The sequence below is a fragment of the Phalacrocorax carbo genome, chromosome 5 (assembly GCF_963921805.1).
Source record: "Phalacrocorax carbo chromosome 5, bPhaCar2.1, whole genome shotgun sequence".
NCBI classification, from domain to species: domain Eukaryota; kingdom Metazoa; phylum Chordata; class Aves; order Suliformes; family Phalacrocoracidae; genus Phalacrocorax; species Phalacrocorax carbo.
Genome location: NC_087517.1, coordinates 62696119 through 62719337, shown reverse-complemented (window position 1 = coordinate 62719337; position 23219 = coordinate 62696119). Strand labels below are relative to the sequence as shown.

General features: G+C 42.7%; 2 protein-coding genes across 4 annotated transcripts in view; one reads left to right on the top strand and one right to left on the bottom strand.

The window, feature by feature from the left end:
• CCDC73 (coiled-coil domain containing 73) overlaps nt 1-8278 on the bottom strand; it is a 105708-nt gene extending 97430 nt beyond the window's left edge. Inside the window, 4 exon segments of the mRNA XM_064452805.1 lie at nt 7257-7295; nt 7298-7426; nt 7661-7717; nt 7719-8278. Coding sequence (XP_064308875.1) covers nt 7257-7295; nt 7298-7426; nt 7661-7717; nt 7719-7817 — 324 coding nt within the window. The 5' untranslated portion in view covers nt 7818-8278.
• An 817-nt stretch (nt 8279-9095) lies between these two features.
• Nucleotides 9096-23219, top strand: part of QSER1 (glutamine and serine rich 1) — a 53730-nt gene continuing 39606 nt past the window's right edge. The window contains exon 1 of one of the 3 annotated variants that reach the window (XM_064452803.1): nt 9096-9413. In XM_064452803.1, the coding sequence (XP_064308873.1) occupies nt 9298-9413 (116 nt within the window). In that variant the 5' untranslated portion in view covers nt 9096-9297. Of the gene's footprint in view, nt 9414-10202; nt 10336-23219 lie in introns of those variants that run through there. The other 2 variants (XM_064452801.1, XM_064452802.1) reach the window with 2 other exon arrangements.

Sequence of the window (23219 nt, the reverse complement as noted above, 5' to 3'; positions counted from 1 at the left end):
TATAATGCTCTGCCAATTATTTACCACAGTGCTGCTGCCAAACCTCATTTACAGTATCCTAATGTTTTAATGATGCCTAATTATATTCACTAGAATATTGGGAGGCTGATCTGCCGTTAAAAAGTGTATTTGAAATTGGAAAGCACAGGAAAATTCCTTGTCTTTCCTCTGATTCCCAGCTGTGAATAACCTGCATTAATTACCTGTAGGTTATTAGCAACACCATTTGATTATTTTGGTCAACAGTACAAGTTCATTAAGTTAAAAAAACCACAACAACAAAAAACCACAACTACCCCCTCCCTCCAACAACCTTTCTATCCACAGTCTCATCTGCCACAAGAGTTTTATTGCTGCTATCCTCACTTGTTCCATGTGGGCAGAGAACAGGAAGGAAACCCCAGGTTTAAAAGCCATCTTTCAAACACTTCCAAGTTTGCTCTTTCTATACTGTGTCTTTCAATTAATTCCTAAAATATGCACACTTATCACTATTACCAGTTTCAGTGTCAAGAGCTTGCATGTATTTTCCTCTCAAAAATTTGAAGCACCTCTTCCCAAATACCCTGCTCTTCATTCAGGTGGTAACTTCCAACTGTTTCTGAACTGTGTAAACAGCTCTTATTACTTAACCTTATAAACATATTTCCTTCTATCATCTGACAAAGCCTTTTGAATGCACTTGTCACTGGTTACATTTTAATTCTAACTTTGATGTTAAGTGCTATCATTTTACTGGAGGAGTAGCAATATTTTACACTACTAGTCCCTGTATTATTTTGTAAAACAATTTCAAATAAACATTTATGCAAGTTAATCATAGCAAAAGAAAGGATGCTAATTCAGCCTATGATAAAAAGTTAAAAAACCTCTGACAACCCATTTGATTTTTTTTTAAAATGAAGTTAGTAATGGCACGCACTCTTCATGCCATACAGCACCTGCTGACAGGGAAAAAGAGTCATGGTTTGTATTCTTTTAACATTGGCAGTTCCTACTCTGGACAGAAGCTTTCTACTTCACTGCTCTAGTTCACTCAAGCATCTGAGTTTCTGAACCACAAACTGCAGCCACTGAAGATGATGCCTTCAGGACAAACAAGCCAATGGAAACAGGTGTCGTACCCTTCTATCTTCCTTGACCTTCAGCAAGAAGATCTAACACATTAATGCGGCTGAAAAATATCCACTTCCTTAGTATTAGTGAAATGAACAAGATCACTCTGGTGAGGACCAGAACAGGCATGCAAAATTAACACAGGAAGCAGGACTTCCTCAGTGGTAATGGCAATTTCAATCTGAAGTGAAGGTGTGCCTTGTGCAAGGAGGATAAACTTCTGCAGAGAGGCAGGAGGGACAGATGAGGGCAGCTAGAGCGAGCAAATACTGCAGCACAGTGCATCACCCTAAAGTTAAGCCATTCTTGCTTTGCCCACTGGAAGGCAGTAGTCAGGTTTGTGCTTTTTCTCCCAACCACACAAAATGAGCTGAGCTAGCTGATTAAAACTCCCCAAAGAATACGAGAACCTCCAATGAACTGAACTGAGACTTGGAATACAGCTGGTGGGGTGTAGATGCTTCATTCTCATTAAAAGTCTCAGGAAAATGGGATCTCAGTTCTTTGGAAAATGTCTTCTGTGTCATCCACTTACTATATTATGACTTTAGCTATACAGTTCCCAGCTACAAAAAAAAGTTTGTATCTACTGGGTTTCAACAATTCTGAAAATTACATGGAAGTTGAGCAAATTTACAGCATTCTGACACTACTTTAAAAAAAAGCTAGCCAAAACTGAAATTAATAAAATTTCCCAACTAACTTTTAATCTCTGTGTGTATTTAATCGAAAGCCAGCCCATTCACTTTGAGATGTGAAAAACAATCACTGCAAAACTGCCCTAATCTGGCAGAATACTGAAATGTCAGCTAAAGGCTAGCTCCAGCTGGGAACAGCAGGCCCCGGGATGTACCGACAAGGGAAGCAATAGTACTTCCATTAGTGTTTAAACTACAATTTAGTTTTCTGTGGAAGCAACCCCTGTGGAAGCAACCTCCCCAGATTTCCGCCAGGTGGACAACAGTCCTCTGTTTTACCATAAAATACATTATCTTTTACCTAACTTCACAATGGCAACTACATTAATTGCTTATATGGAAAATAACAAAACAGCATCAAATGTATTTTGGCTATTTTTGATTCAATAAATTTTGTCCATGTTGAAAATATATGTAACTACAGTAACTACTTTTGCTTTACATTTAACTTTTTATTTCCTTCTGTCTTATTCTTTCCCTTTTCTTATTGTTCTACCTATAATTCGCTATTAAAGATTTTTCCTTCTCCGATTCCTTTTTCTCTGTCTATTCATAATCTACTGTTGCACACACTCACCTGTTTGCTGCTTAATTTCTCTTTTCTTTCCTGGCCATGATTCCCAAGCACTTGGTCCTCTCCCACTCTCTGAAAACCACTCTTCTTGCACAGCTTCCCTAATCTCTTCATAGAGATAGCAAAGCCTTTAGCTCCTCCTTTCCCTCCTGCCTTCAGAGTCCTCAGGGCTCTTTGCATCGCACCTAAGACTACAGAAACGCTGATACAGAAGGGGCCATCAGATGTAGCCATCTTGCTGCCCACATTCTGGGAGCCTCTAGAAGCCCACACTTCTCGTAAAATCAGAATTCAAGGATCAGGAAAGATATTTCAGTCTAGAAACCCGTATACTTAAACACAAGTTTTGAAAAGGACTTGAAAATTCCTGATGCAGTGCCTACTTCATTTAGGACGTAACAAACACCTGTGATCATTCAAGTTGTTCAAGCAGCTTCAGTTTAACGCCTCTAAAGATCAGTAGTTACTAAGTATTGAACACAAACATCCGGTATTTAATGTTAAATATGCAGCATGGATATGCTACATAGGAAAATACCTAGAAAATGTTAAAATAAAATACTCCCTGTTAAAACTATGATTTTGCTGAGGAGCAAAGGTTTTATTTAAGTTTTCTTTTTCCTACATGTCATTGCACGTTTCTCCCACTTACCTTATGCCAGTTCTGGTGCTTACTAGAACCCTTCACAAATTATCCAGCAAAAACACAGACAGCTTTCTTGTCTTGGTTCAACTCACCCACTCACAAGTACCTGCCGTGGTGCCTTGGAAGGTGTGGGACCACACGACCAGGAGGAGACCTGGGAAAGTGAAGGAAACAAGGCCTTCCATCTCACTGCTGCAGCAAGCTTTCTACCAGCTCAGTCACCTCTTGTCACATCAGGAGAAGTACTGTGGTTTGGTAGGTCAACTTTAGTTTAATAGAATGAATTCTGAATATTTGCTTCATTTGTTCGTACATATACTTAAGCTTTTTATTTGAGAAATGCACAGACTGGTGTATGTAAAGAAATGCCAAGAGAGTGTTTGCTGTGAGATTCCAAGATCAAGTGTGTTCTTTGAAAGGCAGCACTTTCTTCCCTATTTACACATTTCTTCCTGTCTAGCTTTAGGTTTAAAGAGGCCATATGCCAAACTAAATGCAAAATCTAATCAGTTAAGCAACTGCAATTTTCTGCTTTGGTCAGAATCATAATTACAACAACACCCCCCCCAGTGAGTGATAAATAATAGACCTCCTAACCAAGACTCATGTTATTACTGCACAATATCTGACCTACTTAGCCACTGCTGCTCATGGAAGATGCCACAGCCTGGCAGCACACATACAAAGCCTGCACAAAGGTGCTGTATCCACGATCTCTCAGTGGACGTCTGCTGTCCATCTGTGTTCAACAGAGAAAGACACTGCACAAATTTTATTTTGCACTCTTTTTAGCATTTGTTAGTAAATCAGACCCAGTTCAGCTTTGGCCTCAACTTCTTCAAACTTCACCTGATAGACATGTTCAAATTATTTAAATGTTTTCTCTTTAAAAGATTAGTTTTCAAAAAAGAATGTCCTCAAGTCTCCGAACCACTATTTTCAAACAACTGTCAAGATTCATTCTCCCAGCACAAGGCTGTTAAGCATTTCTAGAGCCTTTGTTGACAAATGGTTAGCCACTGAAAGCTAACCACTAAGATGGCTGTGTACGTTAGCAAACTGTGTATGACAGTTCCAAAATAAAGTACTATTACGAACTAAAATTAAATCCTTTTTTGTCCACTTCCAACAACCAAGCAGTAATCTCAGATTTGCAATATTAACCACATACCACGCCTTTAACTACTTTCTTTGATCAACAACAGCAGAAGCTGCTGATCCAGCATGTGCATCTGACTCTTCTTCTATGATTCTTTTCAGCCCATCAAAAATTGCCCCAAAGCATATCAAGAATTTTGCTGCAAAACCAACAGTTTACAGATTTAGCTGAAAGCCTCTTAATGCAAGAAAACAATTATTTTGGCACTTAAACATGAAGGAAGAGCCAGGACACGACCAAAACCAGGTGCCACGTGTTATGGAAAGACAAAGGACAGAAGCAACACCCTCTGTGAAGGAAGAGGGCACATGGGGATAGGGAGACATTGGAAAAGCTTTGTAGAGTCAGGTTTGTTTTACCTGCAGCAAGAAGGATGCCAGCAGCTCAGGCAGCAACTGCTGGCCCCATGAAGAATCACCCCATTCAGTAACACCTGCTGCTACACATGCAGGGACCCTTAGTGGTGATGTGCTGGTATTTAACAGCTGTGGGACTGTTAAAGCTCTAACACACCACGTAGCCTTCTGCCCAGCCGGTCTTGTACATATACAACATAGAAAATACTCCATCACGCTCAACTTAAACACTGCCTGACATTTCTCTGTTATCATGGGTAATAATAATAGCACACTAAGCAACAAAGATGTTAATAAATAAATTGGCTATGAATAAATAAATCAATGCCAAGTGCGAACTTGAGCATTCTGGCCCCGGATTTGTGATTGATATATTGGGTTTAATTATGATCAAATCACAGAAAACTGCCAACTACCCATTAGCTTGATCCTGCATTTTATTTAGCATGTGGTCACTTTACACATAAAACTAGACCTCAAAAAGCAATACTGCCATTCAGCATTGGGTAACATTGAATTATTTAAACAGAAAGAGGAAAATAGTAATTTTCCTAAGAGGCAGCATGTATTAGCTAACATAGTTCTGCAATAGAGTTGCAGAACTCTGCAGAACTTGGTTCTGGCTGAACTGGGACATTAGCAGAGAAGCCCGGTACTGCCCACAGAGGTAGATCCTCAAGCACTCCTAGGCTCTAGAGATTTCTATAACAAACATACCCACAGGCCAAGTCAACACCTCATCATCAAAAGTAAAAGCTCCCTGCTCTTTCCTGTCATCTCTGTCCCTTCCCAGCTGCTTCTGGCTGCACGCTACCACTGCTTGCCCTAAACCAGCACCCATTTGATGCAAAGCAAGCTGACTCAGCTCAGCAAAATTACACAAAAATGACCTCTGGCAGAAAAGTAGATGTTCTTTTGCCAGCAGATCGAATTTACTGCTCACCTTGTGGCCAGAGCGCATCGCTAGGAGCAGAAGGGTGGAGCAGGGAAAGAGGAAGAGAGAGTAAGGCCTCTCTCCTTTGAACGTCAGCAAGCAGCTGAGGCAACCCAGCCCTACTACCACACCACACCTGTAGGCAACAGCATATGCTACAACTTTGAAGACCACTCCTCAGACCCTAGGCAGACAATTCCCATTAAAGCGTTACCTTAAGTACTTCAATCTGTCTTCTAACCACCACGTGGTGTTTTTGTTTGACTCTATAAAGGATCTGTTACATTGTTTTTTCAAGTGTAGACTGTTCATTTAGGGAAAGAAATGAGCAACAGAAATTCAATACTGCCCCAGGCTGGTATGCTGCACAGATTGTGTTACAGTGTTGTAATTTAACACTCTTAAATAGAGTGAAAAATTGTATTACCTTTTGTTTCAGCAAAATATATTATATTACATTCTTGACTCGAGAGATAAGCACATACTGGCTACAGGCACTCAGTTACGAGCTACAGTTCAGAAGGTGTTAAAGACCACCACAGTTAACTTCCTAAAGAGCAAGTAATTGCTACATTTGAAACAAAAGCAATCCTTAATAACACAAGAATCAAAATGTTTCCAATATTCAGAATAATGAACATGTCTAACATGACTCCTAAATACACATCTTCATAAATACACTTTAATCTACACACTGAAATAACATATGTAATTAACAGGATCTATCAAAGGATTTTTTCTATCCCTGACATCTTTCAGAAAAGCTGTTTATAAGTATCATAGATAGCAAGACACAGAAGCAGCACTTACTCTAAGCAGACTCTTTTGTTGTCTTACAGGACAGTGTTACAAAAAGATAAAATGCACAAGCTGCAGGGCAGCTTCCCTAGACAGAGGATGGCAACAAGCAGCAGGGATCAGTTTAATGCGAAAACTGCAGACCTCTCACTGGCTGGCGTCAGGACAAGTATTTATATCTCATCCACAGGAAAAGCGAACTAGTGGATGAACTGACTTTATCTGGTGGTTATGGACATTAGCAATGACGTTTTCAGCCTACTCCACCTCTATTAAAATCCTGTAAAAGAAATTAAACTTAACAACAGCAGTTCATTTAGTGATTTAGACTGTGTATCTGGACTGGTGCTTGTTGTTTGTGATTTCTCACATAAGCGTGATTTTACAGCCACCTATCTAACAGTATTAACATCCCCCCCTTCTCTTTAGAGAAATATCCTGTAATGAAAATACAAAACATTCTGGTAATCTTTAAAGTTCATGTTGCCATTACTTGAGAAAAATCAAACAGAACAAGAGCAGTTTTATAATTTATTGTCATTCCAAATTTGTGGCAAGAAACTTTGAAGGTAGCTCCGCACCAACACACTTGCTCTCGATAACCAAACACTACAGCTAGGTGGAAAATGTATTTCCTATCACTTAGGTCCATGTATGCCCTTCCCTCAATGCCCCTTAAGGACAACAATTCACTACAAGTATATTATAATGGAGATTAGCTGAGATCCTGCAGGGAAATAAAAAACTGTAGGTCCCTCCCAGCTGGAAATGCTACTTTCAATAGTATCAGCACCTTAAGTGCTTCATTATTAGCATAAAACTGGAGTCATTTTCTGTCATCAGGCCTCGTTCATATGTAAAACGGCAACCTTCGTGTTTCCCAGGGAAAGAAGGTCCCCCAACCCCCCACATACACTCCTCCTCCAGCTGCAAGCAATACAGGTACTAACTTATGCAAACACAAGGAAAACTCACTCTGCTGGTTTCTGGCTTTGGTAGGCTTCTTCTCTTCTCTCTCCTCCCTCTGCCCTGGCCTCTGGGTGACTTCGCTCAGTCTAGTCAGTGCTGATGACTTTCACACTTACCTTTCCCTCCTGATCCAAGGCTGCATTTCTTCCTATAGTTGACCCTGGTGCTTCTTGAAACTAGGGATAAGGAAAGCAGAACCTCAGCTTTTCCTCCTAGAGTCTCTTACTTTCCTGCTTTCTCATTTAATATTAACCATTCCACTTTTTCACTCAAGTGGTGAGATTTTTTTTTTAAGCATGTAATCTGATTGGCTGTAGTCAAGTTTCTAAACTCTGCATTTCACTACAAAATTCATTTCACTCTGTGGTTCGATATTGCCCCAAGTAGTACAAACTGAATCTTCAAAAGACTTACTCATTAGCATACACCTTCCTCTTCTAAGCAATGCCTTCAGGTGCAGTCACTCTCTCTTTCAAGTGCATATCCCTCGTCTTTACCTCTCAGGCACATTCCTCCTGCTCCTCTCAGCCAGTGTACCTTTAACCTGCACGGAAAGCAAGACACCATTGTCCACTTATCATCCCCCTGCCCCACAGAGATGCTCCCTGCCCTCCTACCCTACTCTGCACAGCTGGTGCCCATTTCCCTTATGCTTGGCTTTAACAAGCACACAGCCAAAGATACAGGAATTTACTGTCTGCACACCAGGTGGCTTAGATTGCTCTAAATACTTAAATATTTCTTTCTGTCTAGTCCTCTCCCTGTTTGACTTCTGCCCTATTCAGGCTCCAGGTCTGCAAGGGCTTACTGATGGAGAATACTTAAGTCTCTTAGACAGCTCTGATACATCTACATGTATTAGAGGCTTTTAGCTCGTGAAAAGAAAAAAAAAAGCTAAATGGCTGTGCTTTGATATTATTTAACCTCTATAAAGCATCCTTAGAGCGATGACCAACCTCAAATGCCGAGCACCGGCACGCAACGAGCTTGAAGCGGCAAAGCTAGAGCTCTGGGCTGCCCTGAGAGGAAACACAGTGACACCCACCCCCCCCCCCCCAGCCCCACCGAATTCCCGCCCCCGCGTCTATCACCGGTGTTTTCTACTTTATCGTCCCCCTCAGCTTAATTTTTCTGTGAGGAGGGTGGCGGGTCGGCGCGCACACACCGCCCCACTCCCCGCGGCGGGGCAGGGCGGGAGAGCCGCCCTGCAAATTGCTTTACAATGCGCTCCCCATGAGGCGACCCGCCGTCCCCGGGCGCCAGCCTGGGCAGGGCGGCTGTCCGACTCCATCTTGGTGTCGGCCGCCCCGGAGGCCGCGGCCCGCGGCGCTGCCCGCCGCTGACGCCGCTTCCCCTCAGCGGGAACAAGATGGCCCCGCCCCGGTCCCTCCAACAAAGCGCCAGCGCTTCACTTGACGCGGCCCCGCCGAGAAACCGGCCTGCCTTCCCCCCGCCTCGCCTCGCCGCCCGGCCCGGCCGTCCCCGCCTTCAGCCCCCCCACCCCGCCCCGGTGGCGGCTACCGCCCCCCGCCACGCTCCCCTCCGGCCGCCGCGCTCCTCTGCCAGGCCGCGGCCGCCCGTTCCCCAGTCACCGACCTCCTCCTCCTTCCCCCGCCGGCACTGCTGGCGGCCGCTCCGGCGGCGGCCCCCCTCTGCCGCGGCTTCCCTGCCCCCCGGCCACGGCGCCGGAGCCCGTGAGCCCCAGTGCGCGCTGGCGGGGGAGGTGCATCCTGGGAAAGAGCAGCCCGACATGGGTCCCCGCCTGGCCGCCGCGCAGCCCCCGCCGCCCTGCGCAGCTCCCCTCAGCCGCCTGCCCGCCGCCGCCGCCCGCAGCTGAGCGGGAGGGGAGGGGAGCGGAGGCAGGGCAGGGCAAGGGGGGCCGGGACGCGGCGGCCTGGTCCGCGCCGGGGAGGGGGCCGCGGCGCTGCCCGCCCCGCATGAGGCAGGGGGGGCCGCTCCCACCCGCCCCGCTCGGTCCCCGTCGCCGCCGCCCTGTGCGCAGGGCCCCACCGGAGCCCCCGCCGCCCCGGCCCCGCGCCCTGCCCCGATGATGGACAGGAACTACCCGACGACCCCCAGCTTCCCCGACCCCCTGGCCCCGGCCGCCGCGCAGCCTGCCGCCTCCTGGGCCTACGAGCGGGGCGCCGGCAGCCTCAAGCCCAGGTGAGGAGGGTCCGCCGGGGGGCTGCGGCAGGAAAGGCCGGGGCCTGGGCCGGGGCCTGGCCCGCGGGCGGCCGAGGGCGTCCCGGAGGAAGGCGGGCGAGGGGCCCCCTCCGGCGGGGCGAGGCAGGGCGGCGGGGGGCGGCCCCGCGGCCGGGGGCGAGCGGGCCCCAGCGGCGGGCGGGGCGGGGGGGGCGAACGGGCCGCGTCCCGCCGGGCCTCCGCATCTTGGGACGCGGGACGCGGAGCCGGGCGGGTGGGGGGGCGGCAGCAACGAGCTCCCGGGCCGCCCGCGGCGGCGGGGCGGTCTGTCTCCCCGCGCAGGGCGCGCCGCCGCTCTCCGCCCCGGAGGCTCGCGTTGGGCTGCGGCGCGGGTTCAAGAGTTCAGGCGTCTCTGCCCGGCTGCGGGAGGGAAGCGGGGTTCGGCGGCAGCGGGGCGGGGGGGAGCGCTCCGTGCGCGGGGCGGCAGCACCGGCGCTGCCCGCCGGAACAATGCTGCCCGCCCGCCTGCCTGCCGGGGCCGCGGGGGGCGGCCTCGCCCCACGCCGGCGGACGGCGGCCCCCGGTTCGGCGGCAGGGGCAGGCACCGCGCTAGCATCCCACTTCGCCCTCTGTGCCTCCGCGTCCGTGCTCTTCCCCCTGCGAAGGCTGGCGAAGCTCTTTCCTCTAAAGCGCTTCCCCCGGGCGTGCGGAGCCTCCTCTCAGCTAAACCTTGTCTGGAGCGAGTCGGTCGCACGGAGAGCTGTGTAAAGTTCCGGGAAGTGCGGAGAAAATACGGGATATCTTATTGGCTTCGGACTGCTTTTTGATTGTGTAACTGCCAACTGAAAAGAGCATTTTCTAGGTGATGAGGTTGTTGTTATCGCCTGCCTTTTATGTCTCTAGCTTAGTGTATCTGCAGTTCCAATCTCGACGACGTTTAAAGGTAAAAGAGAGTCTCTGGCTAAAAATACACCGTCAAAATAGGTGCGCCTATGGATGACTTTGCATTCGGTCCTGAAAGTGGTCAGGCATGTATTCTGATCTGTCTGATAAGATTAATAGATTATCAAGCCAGAATTGGCTTGAAATGTTGCAATCATCCAATCTGACCTCTTCATAACGCAGGCCATAGGAGTTTTTTTTTTTTAATCTGTGTTTGAAACTAGAGCTTACATTTTAGAACGTGCAGTTAAAAATTTCCGGTGAGGAAAATTCAGCATCATTCTCGGTAAAGTGTATAAGTGGCTGATGTGTATATTCTTTCTTATTTCTGATCTGAAAAGAGCTACCTTTAGTTTCTAGCCACGGAATCTCGCAATAGCCTCATAGTCACTGAAAATCCCATTATAGCTCATGTTTTTCTGAGCATTAATTCTTAAGAATTTCTTGCTTTATGTTCTCTTCATTAAGAAAAACAAGTAATCTTTTCTTACTCTTTAACTTCTTCAGTTATTCTCAGTTTTCTCCTGGATCCCCCTCCAGTTTATTATCATCCTTCCTGAATGGTGGCCATTGCACTTTAGAAGCAATTAAGTCAGCATTAAGTAAGAAGATAATAGGACCTCACTGGGGTGTGATGGCTCTAGATTCCTTGTTTCACAGAGAATTGCAAGGATGGTTAGATCTTTTGGCCAAAACCTTGCCCCATGAAGCTACGTTTAGCCAGGTTCTCTGCAGAGTTGCCTACACGGCAAAGCAGGGTTTCCTACCATTCTTCCTAATCTTTCTTCCTGATTGTTGAACTACTTTTGGTCCTCTTGCTATGTTGGTTTAAGTGGAAGTCAGTGGTATGTCCTTTCTACACTGCTTTTGCCAATTCTTATCATCTGTTGAGGATCATGCTGTCTATTCCATGAGGAAAGTTTGGATTTTCCAGGTCATTTAAGAATACATAGTGCTGGAGCAAGAACGGATCTGTCTGGGACCTCAGAAGAAGCACAACTGCTTGATGATTATGTTCTATATTGAAAAAAATCCCCTAGTTTCAAAACATAACTTTGATCTTTTACATAGCTGCTATATTAAGGCAATATTGTATATTCTGGGAAGTCCTTAATTGAAATGGTATGGAGAACAGTCCCAAGACAAGTACTGTGCAGAAGCTCATTGGGTCAGCGCCTGCTACCTTTACCAATGAAATTGTTAGTTTAAAAAAAATCAAATTAATATTACTGAATCCATTCTTGATATGGCAATATTTATGCTCTACTTCAGGAAGCAATTTCAAGAAGCCCTTGCTTTCAGTTCTCAAAAGTCTCATCTGGAGGCTGTGTAGATGGTGATGGGCGATATGCTTAAATGTGCTGACTGAAATGTTTCAGCTGTGGTGGTTTGGTTTTTTTGGTTCGTTTGGTTTTTTGTTTGTGTGGGTTTTTTTGTTTGTTTTTTTTTGTTTGTTTGTTTTAACCAGAGCAAGGGCAGGGAAAATACTATGAATCATATTTTGCGCTTGAAGTTCTGCTGCACTGGGTTCTTAGAGTTCACATCATTTTAGTAAGAATTAAAATGCTCTGTCTTCAGCAAGATTTAAAGAATTGAACCATGTTGGACACAATGTCAAATACGGTCTGGGCTTGCATAGGTGTTTCTGGTTCTTCTATCACTGATAACATTTGTCTTTGTGTGGATGGAGCTGGTTGTTGGGGAATTGGGTTGTGAGAGTCATGCCTGTCACTGCCAAGGCTTGTACCAGCTGGAAGCAAATCGTGAAGGTATAGATGTACTGTAAGGGAATATGCTGTCAAGGTTCTTGACTTGTGTTACAGAGCACTTCACATTTTTCAAAATGGTGGTTTTGACTGTGGTTGACAGGTAGTGGTCTAAACAGCTGAAGCTGCATTAGCCTGATGTTAAATTAAAAAAAAAAAAGCATGTAATTCATTTGGTACTTGTTTAAAAATAATTCAGCCTTTAGGTGGTATAGATAACAATATTTCATTCAAATTTCATTTCCTATTTATGCTGTTGCAGGCTGTGTTGTGGCAAGCTATGTTCCCTTTGTGTGGAGAGCCGTGTTCACAGTCTCAGCTCATCAAAATGATTTCTCCTCCCTACAAGCGTTGCTCCTGTCTTCCTGTGCTTAACTTCAGCCATCTGGTTTTTATCCTGCTCCTTATTTCTTGCAGGCACTGTTTTGTCTGTGCAGTGGCACTATTCCTATCAGCTGAAAGGAAATGTGTGGTGAAGTATTGTAAGGACATTGCTACCAGGCCTGCTGTGACATAACTTTTCCCATGGAATAGGAGAAGATAGTGAAATGGGGATGGGAGCTGATGAAAATCACCTGAATCACTGCGTTAATGGAGCAGAGATCGCTCCCGCTGAATAATATGCTTGGACAGCGCAGCCACGGCAGCCCTGTAGCAGGGGGCTGAAAGGGGTGCTCCTGTCTTCTGCATACCCCTTCCTCCCATACCTCTTACGTAGGCTGTCAGTGTCTTCAAGGAATTTCTGATGGTTCTGTGGGCACACTGCCACTTTTGACCTTTTTCTGTAGCTGTTAGAAACCCTGACTTCTGTGCTGAAACTCTCTCTTTGTGGCACGGTCTAAAGCTAGTCCTGTATTGAATACCAGACATGTATGTCATGCTTACTCTTTACTTGCTCGAGAAAAGCGTAGTCTTCAGAAAACAGGTGAACATGTCATAGTTTGATAGACTCTCGTAACTGCTTGGAAAGAGAAATGGAGGTAGGTGATAAGAGATGAGGTTTCTGTCTGAGTGTATGTCTGACTTGGGGGTACTTCTAGGGTTTCATTCAGAGAAGGATTTTTACTAGTGGAGGGTTCTTACTGTTCTTGTTTGGCTTTTACCACAGCTCTAAGACCCAAATTTTCTGCTGTATGTGATCGAATGTCAGTCACAGTTACTTTGTCATTGTTATAAATTTTATGGCGTCTGCCCTGGTCTCTGACGTTTCTTTACACCTGGTAGTCTTTGTCCATCTCTGCCCTACCCAAACATGCAAGGTTTATATAATTTAATTCAAGATGGTTCTTTACAATAGGTAACGCTGACATTTGGTTAGTGCAGCCTGTATTTATAGCAGCTAATCTGAGATAATGAGGTAGTTACAGTGATAGTTCATATGCAAAGTTATGTAAGTGGGAGACTTAAACTTTTATCATAAAATGGTTATGATGATTTTTTTAACTTGTATTTTTGCATAGCTGTCAACCTAATATTTTAACAACTGTATGATAATTGTGATTTAGTTAAGGCTCAGTTTTAAATTCTAATGTATTTTTGCGTAGCTATAGGAACTCTAAAAGTGCAGATAATGTGTTTTAGAAAAGCATAGAATATTTTCTTTCATCAAATTAAATTGTTCTGAGAGGTAAAAACTATGTTTGTTGTTAAACACATTTCCTACAAAAAATTCCCTACGGTGTAGTATTTCAAATGTTGAAAAGTAAGCTCATAAACTGTGAATATATTTAGAACACTTGCTATTAAAAGAAAAGGCACAGAAGGATTAAATAAACTGTATAAACATATAAAAAGGTAGGACATTACAAACTATGACAAAGTTTGGTACGATTTTAAATCTAAAACATTTATGCACGCAAAATAACACACAGGTACTCTACAATGTAGCACCGAAACCTTGCAGAGACTTGCTAGCTTTTGTCAGTCTTTTCTTTTACTTTCTTGTTTTATCCTGCATTCAGTACACACTGAAATAACAGCTGTGACAAGGTCAAAGATTGACTGAACAGAGAGGCTGAACACATTCTTGCTGCATGCCCCTCAGCTTTTCACAGATGTAGATGTGTGGTCATCTTGTTAAATCTTTGCTGGAGTTTAAAAATGAGTCCAATAGGCTCGTTTGGAATTACATGCTGCTTACCTGTCTAAGATTTCACGATGACTTTACGTAAAGCATTTTAAGCATTTTATGTCACTTTGATGCAGTGAGAAGTGGTGACATAGAGCAGTGTGCAGAAGGAACGAGTTGAAACTTAGTCTGAGGGTGCAGTTACATGAGATGGCTGAACTTGCTGCTCAGGCTCACTGCTGCTGAAAGGGGCTTCCTTCCTCTTCCCTTGTGTTAGCTCTGGTGTTTGTGCAACTGCACAGGGAGCTGATACAATTTGTTAATCCATCAGAAAACTAACCTGACTGAGAAGGTGAATAGCTTTCTCTTGAGTTGGAGCGCCGTGCTGGTGTACCTGTGCTGTCAGGCAGGAATCCAGAGGTAGCACCAGGGGATGGGCAGGGAGCGGAGCTGTAAGGAGTGAGCCATGTAGCCTCATTGGGGACTCTGCCCTGCGACCCTGGGTGGCTTCTAGATGGGCTCAGCCTTGCCATGTCACTATCTTCAACGAGTGTCCCACCCAAATTATACTGCCTGGTTCCCTATGGGAAGCACTTAGTAAGTGTCCACGTTAGCTGAGCACTTGACCTCTCTTTAAATCACCTAGAATGATATTTCAAGTTGGGTCCCTTTCCCATGGACCCAACAACTTCAACACAGGTTACTGAATATGTTGTTCTGAAAGGAAGGGGTCTTTTATTGTTCCAGCTGTGCGAAAGGTCTTTCAGTCCCATATGTCTATTTTACCTTACATCCTGTTAACTTTAATTGTAGATGTTTACTTTATAGTGGCAGAAAACAACCTTTTTTCCCCGTTGTTTCTTCTGTACTTTTGCCCACCTTTGATTTTTTTTCTTGGAGATGCTGTTGATTCTCGCACAATGCTGTTATAGCAAGGAGGTTGTTTTTAGAAGAATCTTTGTTCCCGTTAGGAAAAAAGCACATATGACTGGATTATATTAATTCTAAACAATACTAGAGCTCCTTATAGAGTGGGTGTATTTTCCTAGGATTTTTTTTATTTCTGGTATTTAGTCAAAATATTCACAACTTTGCATGCCAAAAAAGTTATTTTATAGGACAAGTGCCTATTCTATCCATTAAAAAACAAACAAACAAAAAAATCCCAAACAAAACCCAGTTAAAAGGCAGTACATTAATAGTCTCACTTCAAACCTTCCTCAGCAGCCATAAGAGTGACAGAAGTAACTTGGAGCAGCATGCAGGTTCAGCCTTTTCAGCATGGCATTTCATGCTGTACCATGCAAGTGACAGAGAATTTTTAAGCAGAGAGAAATAAAGTGCTCAGAGAGAATGGAGCTCTTAGTTATTAAGTACTGGATTTACTTATCTCATCAGACAGATTTCGTAGTTTTGGTTTTGCTTCTGCTACTCTTTGTCACCTCTTCTTACATTACTTCCTCGTTTTATTACTCTGAACAGACTGTTGTGGATGAATGGACACTTAGAGCCTCTTCAGAACCTCTTTGACCATGGGTTACAATAAAGAGGGGCAAGGAGCTTTTATGCCTGAATCCCCGCACACTTGGACTTCCTTATGCCAAAACAATTTAGCAAGTACCTACATAAGTTTAGACAAGCTTTTATCTGCCTGCATTGCTTTTCTTGTTTTTCATCTTCCTTCTACATGCCTACCTCTGTTGCTTAGGACTTGTAGAAGTGTAACCAATTACACTCCGCAGGAAGAAGGCACCCTTAGGCATCCTTATCTTAGAGTAATAGTGTTTACATAGGAGGATACTAAGGAATATTTATTCCTTAATAACCCCATATGAATTATACCTGGGGCTGTCATACATCTAGATTTCATTGGAGATAGCCCTGTTTTTCACCTGGCAGTGTTGTGTGAGAAGAGTTAGAGGGCTCTGGTCCTTCATCTAGTGCTTCCAGATGTCTGGCCACTTGTTCTGAAAGCTTTTGGACATCCAGAAAGTGCCAGGCAAATGGCCACTGTGCCTACGTGGTGTGTGTGCAGTCGGGCTGGTGTTTCGTGGCGATACTGAATGTACCAGTGTGTGCTGCATGTTTCATGTTGCACTTTTTTCTGACCAGGAAATCCCTTTCAGAAATATTGCAACTTAGTGTTTCACACCACATCCTGTTTACTCTCTCTCTTCTTCGTGTCAAAAATTCCAGTGCTAGACAGTGAATAATCCTTCAAATCCTATGTTCCTCCTGTTTCATTATTCTGTACTGAGTCTGCCAAGGGTAGGATTCCTAATAGTTTTTTCTTGATTGTGAACATTTGCTCATTTGCTATACAAAGAGTGATCCTAGAAAATTAACTCTTTAAGACTTTCAGCAGCAGCCATTTGTTAACTACCTCCAGGGGTTGCTGGAACTGGTGACCTGGAGGTTAACTATGCTCAGTGCCACTGAAGAGCGCTGAGGTTTTCTTCTTTTCCCCTCCAAAAAAAACCCCTTTTGTTATTCTTTTTATAAGGGAATACAGGTTTTTCACCAATTAAAGGAATTTTTTAGTTTGTGTGTGTGTACTATTTTGATCTCTGTTAATACTTGTTTTGTTCAGACATCTGCCTGAATGTCGGGAAATCTTAAGTCAATACCTGGGGCATAGTTAAGGCCTTTGTTTTATATAGTGAAGTTTCTCCCATCTCAAAAGAAATGTCGTGTAGTTGTAACTATTTTTCTACAGTTCTGAATAGCGCACATTTTCTAGCTGAAGCATGCATATGCAACTGGGTTCATATGGTATTTTCAGCTAAATAGTAACTGGTGACAACATGGTGGCCACATTTCTAACATCTTTGCAAGGTTGGAAATGTAAATTTAAACCTGTTTCGGGATGAAGAGAGCACTGATGAAGAGGTGTAAGAGCTAAATCCAAGAGCTATGCTAATTTTTCTTTTAAAAGTAGGTAGTAACATCCCATGATGTTTCCTTTAATGTAAATGACTCTTGCTGATGCATTTTACAGTGAACTGTTTGTTGTTCATATGTTAGATCTGTCCTGGGCACACCTCCTAAACTGGGACAGAAGTGGTGTTAGTCATAGGGATGTCTCTTTATTGAATCTAAAGGAGTTCGTACGAGCTGCTTAGCCCTTGTAGTGTGTTGTGGGAGAGGGGAAAAAAACCACTGTACCAGACATGTAGGTGTGCTGGAAGACTTATAGATATTTAAGAGCCTTGAATTGTAGGCTGCACAGATGACCAAGGATAGGGAAGGTTTGTGGTCTCAGGCATAGGGAGTGAGTAGATGCCTCGATTCTGTGCAAGTTCTGCATTTGTGGGGTGTGAAACCACTGATCTTCACAGTGGTTCAGTATGTTGCATACTGAGCTTTTAGAAATTTTGACTTCATGAAACAGTCCTTATTTCATTACCAAGTGTTTGCAACTCAGTTGTGAAGGCTGACCTCTTTTGTGAATCTGAGTGGGTTAGTGTTTGTGCATTAGTTTCCCTGGGTTAAAGGAGAAGATATTTCATATGGAACTGTAAAGTGCTTGGAGATTTGGTAATGAAAAGTGGTGTTGCCTAAGATTGCTCAGTCAGTCAATAGGACGTGTATTTGCACCTCTTACCTCTTTTATGATTAATACCTCAACTTCAGCATCGTCTTGTCAATATAATTGGAAAATAAAGGGCTTGTCAAGAAATGGGATAGCAAACATTCCTGTAGTATCCCGAAGGTAATACTCAAGCTTGCTGCAAAATATGGCACTGTAATAACTGTGGGAGGATAAGGGTTGAGAAGCATTTCGATAGCTGAAATGAATTGTATTTTTAATATGGCGCTGATGTGGCTAAGCCACATCTTGAGATAATGCTCCGCTGATTTTTATATTTTGAAATAAAATTTTATTATTAAAAGTAATGAAATTTTTTTGTGCTTATATTGGCCAGCCATAATAGAGTATCATGCTGTGTGCTCAACTATTAATGCTGTGATCGTGTTGATAAGATTTTCAAGTGTCTCCAAGTATGCTCTTGACAACAGAATAGCATCTCTTATTGGAGAAAAAGTGCTAGATTTCCATTCCTGTCTGTTCCAAAAATCTTGGAAATTGTGAGTAAAGCTCTGTAGGAGAGAAGTATTACTAATTTTTAAAAAATTACAGCTACTATCTCTATTCTGGCTAAAGAGAACATTATTTCATAGAGAAAAGGTAAGAGAAGAGGATAGATAAATATAGTGACAAAATAATCCAGTGCCTCAAAAGGTGAGAAAAGACAATTGTGGTCCTTTCTGTGGTGTAAACCACACAGACCGTAGTGGGTGCTTGTGTTTCTGCAGGGAGCAGTAGAGTAGAAGCTCTCAGGGAAGATGTGTGTACCCCCAAGACATTGCTTGACAAACAAGTGGCTTAAAGTTATTTCTGATGCTGCATTATAATATAAATTGGGTGGTGAATGTGGGCATATTGGTGTCTGTTTAGATGTGGGGAGTGGCAATACTGAGTTAATGAAGGCATCAAAGTTAGACTTCAACATTCAGAGCAGGGACACTGAAAGCTCCTCTCCAGACCCTGAAGTCTTGAAAAGTGCATCAGGAGCTCAAAACTGGCATTATTATATAATAGTATAGGCAGGCTGTAGCCCGGTTACAGTAGGAAAGGGATGGGGGGAAAGTAGGTAGTCTGTAAAGAGCTTCTTAACTAGTGCAGTGCTCTGTGGTCAGTTTTATTTGCAATGTTCAGATCTAAACATGGTTGGCATTTTTTCCTGTGGGATGTTTCATGTAATCAATTTTAATGAATTCCTTGAAAATTCCTGATAGGGCACAAAGGGGTTTCTAACAGAAACCTGCCTTGGTGCTGCCAGCCCCACTTGCCCTGCGGGGTAATGGCCGGAGGGACTGCAGTGATGTGGGGCTGCCACGGCCAGGCAGTCACCCCTGACCTGCAGCCCTGCTCCTGGGCACGTGGCGGGGAGCCTGAAAGCCCTGGATGCTCCCCTGGCTTCTGGGTCCTTGCTAGTGGGCTAGGAGCTTTGGAGTTCCTCATTAAAGGAATTTGAAGTAGTTCATATTTAGAATTTTAATTCTAAATTTAAAATACCGTCACTATTTTTTGCCTTTTGTAGTGTATCTGGTTTTTGTAAGCCGCAGAATTTCTTTTAGAGAGTTGCTTCAGTTAGGCTACTGAGAATTTTAGTCAAAGCCAGGAGAAGTGCTAACTGTATTTGCCATTAAAGTAGAAAAACCCGAAACAACTTTGTTGAATATATTGCTTTTCAGCTGTATTTAACCTCAGCAAAAAGATTGTTTACATTGTATACCTTAAAAAATAAGAACATGAGGTAGTGTGCCCAGTCCTTCCATAGTAACTGAAGTTTATAAATAGCTCATTTCTATCTGAGCATTAGTTTTCACATACCTAGTTTCAAGACATAGTTTAACTGATTTTTATGAAAACAGAATTATAATTGTCTTTGTTATTAAGAACTCCACAGGTTACTTAATCAGACAAGCCAGCACTTGCACTCTGGTATTGAAGTACCATTAAGACTATTTTGGCTTTCCTGAAGCGATTTTGGGGGTTTTATTTTTAAAAGGATCAAGCATAAAGAGTTCAGACACATTAACATAGGAATAAAAGGGAGATGGACCTTTTTTGCCATAAAATCATTTTCTTCTCTTAAGGTACAACATGTATTCAGGTCAAGAATCACAGGAACCGTATGAACTTTTGCTCATTCAGGCAGTTCCCTGCATGTAATTTTCTACCTCAGAGTCTTTCTCAGAACCTCCTATCTCAGCTCCTAGAAGGAAAGGAAGTAATGAGTGTTTCCTCTCCCAAGTACCTCGAGGCAGTCTTCAGTCCATCTCGTGGTGGTCTCAGCCATTCTCTTGGTGGCTCGGCGTATGAATTGAGGTGGGAAGTTAACATTGTAACTTCATCTTTAATGAAAGAGTGAAGCGTGATTGCCTCTGGTATGTTATGATTTGATGTATTCTACATTGAATGTGTAATCTGTAATTACATTAAAAGGGAAGAATGCGACATAACCAACAGGCGGTTGAGATTGTTGATAAAATACTACCCTTCTGTATTTTACTGAAATACCATAGTACTGGAGTCTTATTCTGTATTTTCCGACTTTCTAAAAGTCATCTTCTATCTTGAATAATAATATTATTAGATAGTTAATAATCCTTTAAAATATTGATATCAATTTACTTTTTATGTGATAATTCAAAAACAAGCCAGGCAAACGCTGAAGATGTACACAGTTCCCAAAGGAACTCTCTACATACCTTTTAAGACCTATTAACTTTAGAGATGCTTTTCTTATTTCTTGGTCATGGACTTTATTTTTCAAGTGGCAGATTATTTTTTCTTTTGTCTCGTGGATACCATAACTATTCTGGACTGTTAAATATTCTTTTCTTTGTGCAAGTCGTTTGAATCGTGTGGTGTTTGAATCTTCAAATGTTAAGGATTGTCTTGTCTGGTATCATCTTATGAGAGGATCAGGGAATTAGATGCAAGGTATAGGCTGGTTTCCATTTTTTCCTGAACCTGCCAATGTTTGCAAGCTTTGAACCAACTTTCTTCTTGCAGTGTCTTTTTTTTTTCTCTGCCCCCCAGTCTGTCTGTGGCTGGGAAATAAAGATGAAAAATCACATAATTGTATACACTTCTAGATAAATATTTTGCACTGAAATGAGTCTCTGGGCTGAGCAGTAGTTTGTTTTCCTTTGTTTTCTATTGGAATTAATTTTTGAAACATTTTCTGTTGTCTATACGGGCTTGCTTTTAAACCTCCAGAAGTGCATTGGCCTGTCCATTGGACAGGATTGATTTGACGTTATCAAACTCATTTAAGTAGAACTTTCTTTCTAGGCAAATCACTCCGTTCTTCATGATTCTGCTTTCTTAGAGTCATTGCTTTTTAAAAATACAAGATCAAACTCATTTTTTTTTAGTAAATATATCTACCTGTAACAGTGCTTTTAAATTTTAATTTTATTGTGAGCTGCAGGTAGATGAACCCTAGATGCTGAATTACATTCTAGTCAGACTGCAGTAAAAGGTGCTGAACTCCTTTGTGGTTAGATTGGGCAGCTGAAGCGCATGCTGGCTAAAAGGCCATTTACCCTCCATTTTATCTGTATTAAATTCAAGTAATGTTCCCAAACAGTATTCTTCCATTCTGTCTCTATGGGATGCTGTGAATAAAGGCAAATTAACAAAGCTAAATATTTAAGCAGAATATTAAATATCTTATCTAATATTAAAACAATTCTAAATATGAACCTGCCAGCAGATAATGCAAGCTGGAACTGTATTTTACGCATGTAAAATCAAATATAGGGGACAAAAAGGGATGTAAGCTGCATATCAGTTTGTATATCTTATATTTAGAACAGCATTTTTCATATTTAGAAATGTGTGTGTCATTTTTGTGGTCTTTTGGATCTTAAGCGGCTTTGTTTTCAGCCTCTGACCAGGACTCGCTATTGCATAGCCAAGGAGCTGGTTGAAGAGAGACTCCTTTGCCAAGTACCTGACCTTTGGGGTAGAAGGGGAAATTCGAGTAATATTTCTCCTATTTCGCATGTATGTCAAGTCAGATAAAATGCAAAGTGTGAGTTTTAAGGTATTTCCTTGTCAGTACAAGGCTATCACTGGTTTTTTTCATCTCCTTTTTGGTGATTTAATAAGAAGTGGACCGTATGCCTAGTCATCTCCCTGCAGGAGTAGGGAAGCTCTTCTTGTTTTCAGTAAGGTTGAGCAGGCTGCCCAAAGGTGAAATCAAATAGTTTCCCTCGTCGGCCTCAAATCTGGTCACTTGTATGGTGCGTACTGGGTTGTTGCCTTTTGTCTCATTGGGTTTGGTTGTTTTGGATCTCAGAGTTGTTAGTCTGGGCAGGAGCCTGAGGTTGGGGCGAGGAGGCTTCCCCTCTTGGGGCAGCGGGAGCACAGGGGCCTTCCCAGTTCTCCTGCAGTCAGGAGTTTCCTGTGCAACTACTTGTCTTGCAGGTGTCCGGTTTCACTTTGAGTGCAGCCTGCACCGTTTCAATACTTTGAAAATGCTCTGTGATTTAATGTGGTTTTTTAGCAATTTTCCTTTATATCAGAGGCAGAAGTAGCAAAATGCCTGAGAACAAAAGAACAAGATATTGCACCCAGAAGCATGCTTTGCTGCTTAAAAGTCCAGGTCTGCTTTTGTCACATAGCATTGTATGTTTCCCTAGAGCTTGAATAATTGCTGTTAATATACTTACAAGAAATAAAAAATCTTAAAAATTGCTAAGCTCTAATGAAAACTGATTTAGAAAATAAAGGAGAAGGATGGAAATGCGCTCATTCCATGTAACGATACTTTTTGTATCAAGTAAACTAAGGTAGGTTGTTTTGTTTCTGTATTTCGTTCTTTATAGAAGCCTAGGAGAGCAAGGTTATTTCAAGAAAAAGAATTAAAAATAAAGCCTTACTTGTATGTCTAGTGCTTATTGCAACTAAATTTTGTTTCCTTGTGAAAGTGATCCTTCATTCTGAGTTTGAAATTGAGAAATGCATCTACCACTTGTGTAAAGACCAAACCAGATAATTGTGCTGGCAGGTGAGGAGAGTGGTGAGTGCAATGTAACCCAATAACCTTCTGCAGCTGGGGACCTAAATTCATATGAAACTATTAGACTGAAGAATGCTGTGGAAACAAGTTATCATAAGAATAGCAATATAAACAGAAGAGTTGATTCAGGAAGGACTTAATATGGGCTAAGAAAAAGGAGTTGTAAATCAAGGTTGAGGAATTTTAGAAAACAGTTAAGTGTAAAGAGTGTACTTTTTCTTCCAGAAATTTTACTGGAGAGGTAATGATCTATTTGCCCAACTGGTGGAGCTGAAAAATCCAGATTAATATTTGAGCCATTTCACTTCCGTTATCATAAGGGTTTTTTGATTGCATCATTACAGCAGTGACAAATAATCATGGCTCTAAAAGGACACTTAAATATTTTAAAATTGAATGGACCTTTTCAGTGAAAAATACTTCAGTGGAACTATTTTCCAAATTTGTA